The sequence below is a fragment of the Cucumis melo genome, chromosome 9 (assembly GCF_025177605.1).
Source record: "Cucumis melo cultivar AY chromosome 9, USDA_Cmelo_AY_1.0, whole genome shotgun sequence".
NCBI lineage: Eukaryota > Viridiplantae > Streptophyta > Magnoliopsida > Cucurbitales > Cucurbitaceae > Cucumis > Cucumis melo.
The window spans coordinates 2,085,616-2,095,675 of record NC_066865.1 but is presented as its reverse complement, the minus strand read 5'-3'; the positions used below and the strand labels follow the sequence as shown (position 1 = coordinate 2,095,675).

The 10,060-nt window shown below is 29.3% G+C and overlaps 1 protein-coding gene across 1 annotated transcript; it reads left to right on the top strand.

The window, feature by feature from the left end:
* Positions 1-7,146: 7,146 nt before the first annotated feature.
* LOC103498499 (transcription factor MYB106-like) lies at positions 7,147-9,642 on the top strand. The gene is made up of 4 exons (XM_008461116.2): positions 7,147-7,453; positions 7,555-7,684; positions 8,606-8,967; positions 9,045-9,642. Exons 1-4 carry the CDS (start codon positions 7,321-7,323, stop codon positions 9,614-9,616), a joined length of 1,197 nt encoding a protein of 398 aa, XP_008459338.1. The 5' UTR covers positions 7,147-7,320; the 3' UTR covers positions 9,617-9,642.
* Positions 9,643-10,060: the final 418 nt, after the last annotated feature.

The window sequence follows — 10,060 nt, the reverse complement described above, 5'->3', positions numbered from 1 at the left end:
GAGAAAGAAAGAAAGTAGAGAGCAGAGTCTTAACTAATATCCGACTTAAGCAAAAGGTGAATTTTAGGTCATTCATGGGTTCTTCATCATAAAACAAAAAGAAAAAGAAAAAAAAAACTCATTTTATAAATCATTTTATGATTTATTTTTAATAAGATAATTGTGTTTTGGGCTATTTAGTTAGGGCCCATTTAAAGTTATTGGGCTATTTGGTTAGGGCCCATATAAATAGTTATGGGCCAAGTTAATTTCATCGAACCCAATTTCCTTTCCGATTATGAACTGATTTTGCGCGCCACAGAGACCAGCCCGTAGAATTTCATTGCGATCAGCTGGGCGAAGAAAAAGGTAATAAATACACCCTAATCTTGAATTAAACTCGAATCTACTAGAAATTTTCATGTTTCTTTTCTAATTAATTTGGATTAAGATCGTTACGATTGACGTTTTCGGATTATCTCATTGATGGAAGTTCCTGAATTTGAAAATTGTTGTATTAATTAGTAGATTGTCGATTCCATGGTACCTCGAAAAACAACAGATGAGTTTGAGTTTGGTCGATCAATAGATTCAATACCCTCTTTCTTGTTCTAAATCATATCATATTGACATGAACCAATGGTTGTACAGGACAATTGTTCATCTGTCTGAGAAATGAATCTCAAAACATTTATGCTGATGGCTTGAATTTACTGTGGTTTAAATTAAATTTTCTTTTGTGTGTGTGTGTGTGGATGTAAGACATGAAACAGCCTGTCAAAAGCATTCAAGTTTTGACAATGACAATGTTGCAGAGTATATCAGCAACTAGGACAGAAATAAATGAAAGGATAAGCAAAGAAAATATCCAATACCCAAAATGTGCCTTTATGTACCAGAATATTCATCTATCTGTTACTTGCTTGTAAATCTCAATTTAAGTAACATTTAATGACTAAATTATCACATATCTATGAATTCTTTGATCTTCTCTTTTTTAACTTTTTACTGAGATGAGCAATTTGACATCAACAATCATGTCTTTTACTCTTGTCATTAATGTCGATTTACAAATCTAATGATGGTTGTGATTTGTTTGGTGAACTGTATGGTTGGAGAAGAGGAGGGGAAGTGGCTGAATTCAAGGCAATGACTCCTAATGTAATATTCTAATCTGTTATACAACTCAGTTTGCAGGATCATGGAAAACAAAGGTTACAGATCTTACTTACACCTTCATTTTCTTGTTTTCTTTATTGTGGCTTTGATCTGTCTCTTTTATTTCAAAAAGAAAAATTGCATGTGTGGACTTGTATATCTTTTACAAATGTTATGGTATACATTTAATAGGGCTATTTACTCTATGTTGGACCATATTCAAAGCTAAAGTTGGCAGTGATGAAATAGTAGTAAATTAGGTGTCCCCACGGTCTTGTCCTCAATATGAATGCCGGATCTGTGAAGCTCTGCTTCTCACACCTCATAAACAAAGCATTTAAGCTCATAAAAAAGCCCCTTTCTCTTCTTCTTTTTTTTTCTCTTTAATTTATTTCTTCTCGTGGACCCCCGCCCTTCTTCTATTGCCTCAAATCGTTCATGATTCACCTTCACAAGGTTGGAGTCCACAATCAATAAATTGCTTCCTCATTCAGAAGGCTAAGAAAGTACCCTTTACCACACTATTGTAAGAAACTGATACAAAGAAGCATCCCAGGTCTCAATTTTTCATTAAAGTGTTTGCTAGATCTGGATTGCTGATGAGGAAAGGTGGAATTATAGGGATGCTTGAATGATGGATTTCCAATATCCCCTAAATAATTATACCCCCCCCCCCCCCCCCCATTTTTTACCGTTTTCTTAATGTGGAGAATATAGAATGTATGATTCAAGCTAAGTTCTGAAAGTAGAGTATAGTTGAGTCCACTATTAGATGAAATAAGGATCCGTATGTTATATTGACTGTGTACTTATTTAGCAGCCAAACATGGGGTTTGGACTCATTAGCAAGGTCAAGTTTTTAGGTCCATACTTCTTCCATCAATCACTCATTTATTTTAGCAGTTACAATTTGGGAACAAGTAGGACACATACAAGCTATGACAGTGAAAGGGTTATAAAGTTGGACTTAAAATGACCATTTTACCCTCCCTTTTCTTTTAGGCATATTCATTTAATTAACACTTGCTAGGGAAACAGAGTTACTCTGACTTTCTTGTTGCCTTAACCTATTGCCTGATTCTGATTTAATTAGTTGCAGCAATGTTAGCACATAATAAAGGCTATTAGCTTTGAAGTGATGATTGTGAAGCAAAATACTTATGGAAGGCATTTCAGCTTGTCTTATTTAGTCTCTAATTGGAAATGTTTCTTGTAATTGCTTATTGGCTTTCAGGATTTCCCCTATTTCATTAATCAATGAAATGTTTCTTATAAAAAAAAAACTACATACTGAAGGATTATTTTATTAGAACTCTTAGAAACTTTTTTTTCTAGGAATGCTTCCTCTGCTTTATACAGTCAATTCTTTGTCTGCTGCGTTTTAAGTATATTATTAAATCCACATGTCAAACATTAATGAATTTTATGTAATTTAGATTGTAATAGAAAATGCAGTGTTTTGAAAGATAAGAATTCTTCCATGAATGTCCAATTGTTAATGGAAGCTTGGAAAGTATGTCTCGTGTCAATGAGTAACTACAACGGATGCATTATCTAGTCACAATGGTCGGTATATGTTTATTTCAATCAATCATTAATAGCATCTCCTCAACTTGCCTTCAAATCTTTGCTTACATTTTTCCAGAAAACAGGTATTTCCCCCATGTCAAAGCTGAGTTGAAAGGATTCTTTTGAAGAAGTTAAATACATTTTTGGAGTCCCGAGGACAAATAGGTCAGTTCACTAAAATTATTGTGCAATAATTTTTGTCAATAAACAGATTAGGCTTTTATAGAGTTGTGAGTAAACAAACAACTTTCTAAAAGCCATTGTTTAGCTACATCACAAATATTGTAGAGGTTGACTTGGCATGTATTAAGGAAACTTCTTGGATTATATTGTTTGTCATTGGCTTTTGTACATTTTGGAAGATATAGGTTTTTATGGATTTCAGTTTTGTGTCCACTCTGTAGAATAGACTAATAATTGGAGCGTTCATTTAAAAAGGAAATTGTATTGATATTTAATTTCAAGAGTTGTTATGACTAATTATCTTAACAAAAGAGTTGTTATTGCTAAAGTATTATAGGGGACGATAATATTTCTTTCTTTTGATATCTGTAGAGTGTGTACCTCGACTGGTCTTCAATAAACTGTTTGACGCTACAACATTTTGACATCAAGAAAACTCTAAGTAAATTAATTCCTAAGTAGATGACATCATGGATTGAACTCATGACATCGAAACATTCAAGCATATAAAACTATCAAACATATTTTGATAGTTCCCTCGGATAATTTCTCAAAAAAGTGAGAATTGTCTTTCTGAAATTGGCAAGATGGGTTCGATACTAACAATGTTACTTGATTGGTTATGTGATAGTAAAATAGTTTTATGTAAATTTTTAAATCTATAGTATAACAGTTGAGTAATAAACTGTATGGTGGGGATTAAATGATCAAATACTTAGGATTGGTGAGAAGAATGTTTAGTTTAATACAGTACTTTTGGTTTAACTAAATAGTTGTCCCAAATCACATGCTTTGTGGATCACTTATATTACGATTTATGGATTCACAAAATCAAAGTAGTATCTGAAGTTAGAAGTTGGATTTCTGTATTTTCAAATTAAGCTATTTATTAGATTTGGATTATATTTTTCTGTTTTATGAATATTTTATAAAAGAAAAATAGGCTAAATTGCAAAAAAGTGCTCTCAACTTGTTTATGTCAAAAATATTTTTAAAATTTTAAAAGTTTCAAAAATAACCTTAGCAACTTTCTAAAAAAATTAAAAATTACTCTTATAAGAAAACCATTAAAATTTTGTTTTAAATATGTTATTGAACTATCGAAAAAAATTCATAAATATTCTTAAAGTCAAATTTTTTATCCTCAAAATAAAAATCAAAATTTAAAGTTGGAAATTATATCAATATTTTTCACTTTTTTTTTATTATTATTTTTTTTTTTATGGTTTGAAGGATGGATGGTAATAAATAAATAAATAAAGTAAAGTTAAAGATAAAATAAAAAGTAAGATGGTACTATTGACGGGACATTGTAGGGCCCATTTATTTTGTAATACAAAATAGTTTTTGTTTATTGGAACCACAAAGTAATAAATATAGGTTTGGATTACGAAAATAATAATAATAATAACTATTATTATTATGATGATAAAATATATATATATATATTTATTACTTCAATCTCCTTCACAATTCTTATCTTCATTCTATTCATCATTCCCTCTTTTGAATGCTTGTATTCTGATATTTTAAGGCAAAACTATACAAAGTCTACAACTATATTCTAATTTTTACTTTTTCTTTTGTCCTATTTTCAAATACATTAAAACAAGTCAAATTATCTATAAATATAACAAAATATATTGGTTTATTTGAAAAAATATTTTTTTTTTTACATTTAAAAGATGTTAAAGTATTTTTATATTTAAGTTTGTAAGAGTATTTTGGGGTGGTAAATGAATTAGGTTAAAAGTCAAAGTACTCCCAACTACAATTCCAAGCAGGACACCACCCAATTAAAAATTATGTTAGAGAAATCAATGATTTATTTGAGTTTTTTTCTTTTTTCTTTTTCTTTTTTTTTTTTTAAAAAAATTATATGTATAGAATTATGATTGTGCAATTGTATAGAACTTAATGAAGTGAAATCATTATTTACATATTCATAATTATAAACAAAAGTCAAACAATTTGTGAAAATAGCCGGAAAATATAAAAAAGAAAAACTTATTGTGAATTACAAATTAGATCCCTATTTTTGTAACTATCTTAGTTCGAAAATTTCTACATTCTCAAATTTATATAATTAATTATTTTGAACATTAATACTGATAATGAATAACATAGTTCTACCCTTTAGGATTTGTAACGAACTAGATTTTATTGTAAAATACATTATTAAAATTTAATGAAACTTTTAACATAGGTAAATAGATAAATTTACGAAACATTTAAAAAAAAAAACTCCCTTTAAGTCTTTCTCTCTCGTAAATAGTATTTTTTTTTTCTGTAACAATTTCTCTAAATTTATCATAAACTATTATTTTTATTTAAGTTAGTAAAGACAAATCCATTTTCGATCCAAAAGTTGATACTTAACTTAAAGAAAAATTATATGATAAAAACTCAAACAGTACAAATCTCAAAGAGGAAAGCCAAAATCGTTTTAAACTAAAAACGATAAGAACTTATAAATGGTTGCCAACTAATTTTTAGAGACTAAATCATCACTTATACATAAGGTTAGAGATTAAGTTTAATTTTAATTTGATTAAAAAATGCTAAGTTAAAATCAAACCAATTAAATGTATGATAGTTTCTACTTATATTTAATGACATAGCGTTTGTACAATAAACTTCGAAATGTGATATAATTCGATTTTTCGCTCGGTGAAAAGATAATTCAATAAAACTTATAATTCCTCCTCGAAATTCCCAATCAATTTTATTTTAATTCACTGTGTTGTGGTATATTAATTTGATTAGTGAAGTTACTGTGAAGAATTGAAAAATGAAGTCATAGGCATTAATTGAATCTTATACAATAATTATTAGAAGCATATTATTGAATAGGATTCAATTATTATAAAAAATATTAAATGATGATTATTATTCACATAAATAATGAAATAACTATCACTTTTTATACTTGAAAATAATAATAAAAAAATACCTACAAAAAAGAGTATCTTGTTATTTTGGAGTTGGTTTTGCATGGTTCTTCTTTGTAATATATAAAATTATAAATTTAGATTTTAATTAAAACTTATTTGATAACTCTCATTTTTTTAAAAAAAAAAAAAATCTATAGACACTTATGTATAATTTTTAACGAGCATGTTATTTTTAGGATGATGTTTATTTAGTACTTAAAAAGAATTAATTATTTTTAGAAATTTTCAAATAGATTCTTGTTCGTATTAGTTACTTATACAAAATGTAGAAATTGTTAGGTGAATTAGTGTTGTTAATGATGAAATCTAGATGAGGTAAATATGGATTCGATCTTTCCTCTCTTGGTTAACTATGAACTTATGTAATTCGAAAAAGAACGTAATTTAATAAATAGAAAATATCAACACACCAGTGTATGGTTCTTGCCACACAAATTTCAATACTTAATTAGTTAGTAGGAAAAACTATGTAGAACATAGAGATTTGGAGTGTGCGAGTCTACTTACTTTTCTTTTGGTTTTCACACTTTTTATAGTGTTCGTTGACATAAGTTTTCTCTTAGGGTTTTCTGACCAGATATCTATTTCCATCTATCTTTAGGGTTGGATCAAACTACAAGATTTTGCTCCCTTGAATTTTCTTGGACTCCGCCTTTGACTTGTGCCGAGGGCAAGCCATGCATGGTGGCACGGGAGAGACATGTCATTTTTCTCTTTCTCGAATCCTTCTTACTCCAAACTTCTTATTCTTTTTGGTCGAATCTTGTTATTTTATCTCGAAATGCCACTTACATCAATTTTCTAATCCAAAATGGTCCATGTATAACCATTATAAAGAGTAATATCAACCTCGAACTTGAGATTTAAAAATTTTCTTTTAAAGTTAGGAAAAAATACTAGCAACTAGCATAGTTTTAGTATGTATGTATATGTGACTTAAAAGAAAATGAAAATACTAAAAGAAAGCACAATAAAGGTAAAGGAATTAGGTAGAGACAAAACCTTAAAATATATGATACAAAAAACAGAAACAAAAATTATACATATATAATTTAAGCAGCTTGATATTATTGAAGAAAAAGCATATGTTTAATCAATAATTGTTAAGAAGATTATTAATTATAGAAAATAGACAGCATGAGACTTAATAACCATAAAAAAAAAAAAAAAAAAAAAAAAGATGAAAGAAAGAAAGAAAGGAAAAAAGAATAGTTATAATAATATTTTGTCATATTATGAGATTTTCTCTTCATTTATTTATGATATGCATTTATATCTCTCCCCCCCCCCCCCCCCCCCCCCCCCCCCATTTATGCCACTGGCCATTATCTCTTCATTTACAAACCACACTTCACTCTCTTCTTTCTCCACATACATACTGATCTCTCTTTGACAGGAAAAAATAAAATTCTCGTCTTTTCATATTGTAGTTTTGATTTTAGGGTTTGTCCATTGAAATCTGTTGGAGTTCTTTGAAATGGGAAGGTCACCTTGTTGTGACAAAGTGGGGTTGAAGAAAGGGCCATGGACACCTGAAGAAGATCAAAAGCTTTTGGATTATATCAAAGAACATGGCCATGGGAGTTGGAGAGCGTTGCCTTCTAAAGCTGGTGTGTCTCTTTTTTCTTAGTTTTTTGTAACGTGGGAATCGTTTTTCCTTTTCTTTTGAAGGATTAAACTTTTTTGTTTGTGTGTTGTGATGATTTTATAGGACTTCAAAGATGTGGAAAGAGTTGTAGATTGAGATGGATTAATTATCTTAGACCCGATATTAAAAGAGGCAAATTTAGTTTGCAAGAAGAACAAACCATTATTCAACTCCATGCTCTTCTTGGCAACAGGTAATTTTTTTTGGGATATGGAAAAAATATTTAATTTTTACTCTTTCTTCCTTGCCTAGGTTTTTGAAAATTTTGGTGTTTGGATTATTGTTTTTCTTAGGCTCGAAAAAATTTAAAATTTAAAATTGGTTTGATAATCTTTTTTTAGAATTAAATTTGTAAAGACTAATACTTGCTTATATTTTGTTATTTAAATTTTACAAAATTTAAAATATGCAAAGGTGTTTGTTCGGTAATTATTTGATTATTTGTTTTTATTTTAAAAATTAAGCATATATATACTTTTTAAACCACTAAATTTCTTGTTTTGTTATATATATATATATATATATATTTCAATCAATTTAAAAGAAAAAAAGATCAAGTCAAAAATTAAAAACTAAAAAAAGAAGTTTTTGTTTTAAAATATTAAGAAAGATGTAAAAAACTAGTTTTTGCTTTGCTATTTAATTTTCATCCCATTTTCTCAAAAATTAAACCAAGTTTTGAGAGAAAAAATAGTTTTTCAAAAGTTTGTTTTTTTTTTTATTAAATTTGATTAGGAGTTGAAGTATACTCCTCTTTGAAATTGTGAGAAAATATAGTTCTGAAGTTAAATAAGACATTTGCAATTAAATTCAAGCAAAAAACTTATTATTATTCTTTTAATGAGATGCACAGATTTTTATAGGTTTTGTTTCTTTGTTTTTTTGGTCATTGGTTTTATAGTTAAAATTTTGCTGACATTCAACACAGCCACCAAATTTATTCACAAACACCAACGGAGGTCTGAAAAGTTACCCTATTCTTCACATTACAACAAAAGAGAGAGAGAGAGAGAGAGAGAAACATTAATTGTCAAATAATTACTTAGCAGTTTCTATGTAATTATGTTTATGTTTGAAACAGCCCATATTGTTGTTGTTTACTTTTGTGTGTTAGGTGGTCAGCCATTGCAACTCACTTACCAAAAAGAACAGATAATGAGATAAAAAATTATTGGAATACACATCTTAAGAAAAGGTTGACTAAAATGGGGATTGATCCAGTTACCCACAAACCCAAAAATGATGCTTTACTCACTGCTGATGGCCACTCCAAAAGTGCTGCCAATTTAAGCCACATTGCTCAATGGGAAAGTGCTCGTCTTGAAGCTGAAGCTAGGCTTGTTAGAGAATCAAGATTACGTACTTCTACTACTGCTACTACTACAAACCCTCCTTCACCTCTCCTTTTGACTAAACCCGAACCACCACCCGCCATCCCTTCCCGATCGCTGGATGCTTTGAAACCCTGGAACCACGGTAAACCCTGATCAGAAGCTTAAGTTGATTGGTGGTACTTATGATAAATATATTCTGATTATTTTGTGTTGTTTTAGGTCTGGGTCGTGGAATTACTAGCGGTGATCATCACTTGGAATCTCCTACTTCGACGTTGACTTTTTCGGAGAATGTACGAACGGTGATGGGAACGGGAAGCGGGGGAGAGAACTCGATAGCTATGATTGAGTTTGTGGGAAGTTCGAGTTCTTGCCATGAGTGGAAAGAAGAGGGATTTGGAAATTCTTCAAGCCAATTACAAGAAGATCATCATCATCATCATCATCAATACAAAGAGGGTTTTGAGAATTCAATGTCATTTACATCTCATGAAATGACGTTATCAATTGAAGCAACAACAACAACATGGACAAGTGAATCATTAAGATCATCAACAAGAGATCATCATCATAATAATCATAACAACAACCATAATAATGACATTGTTGAAGAAGGATTCACTAATCTTCTTCTTAACAACAATGTGGATGAAAGAAATCAATCTGATGCAGGTGGAGGTGAAGAATCTGAAAATGGAAGTGGAAGTGATTATTATGAAGATAACAAGAATTATTGGAATAGCATTCTTAATTTGGTCAATTCTTCTCCATCTGATTCTTCAATTTTCTAAAATAAAAAGTGATCAATTTTATGTTAGAGAGAGATCAGATTTGGAATGTGTCCAATTTAATTAGTTTTTTTTCCTTGCTATTTTTAATTAGGAGAGCTTCATATCATGAAATTGAAGGATATATAATTAGTTGCATATTCATAATTTATGAAGCTCTAAATGTGTAATAAATTAGTTAAAAATGGTTACATAAATATTTATATATAATATATGCTTTAGAGTTTTGCCAACAACTATGTCGGTTCTTCAACCTCCAAACTTAATTTCATTTTGTACAATGTAACATTTAATTGCAAAATATATAGGTGATCGTAAGATATATATCATTAAATATTATATACACACATATTTAATAAGAATTTAAAACTTGTACTATACTATAGGACAAAAATTATATACACAGGAGAATGACACTAAGGAATCCTAGGTTTTTATTATCCATAT

Coding starts and splice junctions, on each gene's coding strand:
- LOC103498499 (XM_008461116.2), top strand. CDS start 7,321: ATGGGAAGGTCACCTTGTTGTGACAAAGTGGGGTTGAAGAAAGGGCCA. Junction 7,454..7,554: donor AGCGTTGCCTTCTAAAGCTG/GTGTGTCTCTTT, acceptor ATGATTTTATAG/GACTTCAAAGATGTGGAAAG. Junction 7,685..8,605: donor CATGCTCTTCTTGGCAACAG/GTAATTTTTTTT, acceptor TTTGTGTGTTAG/GTGGTCAGCCATTGCAACTC.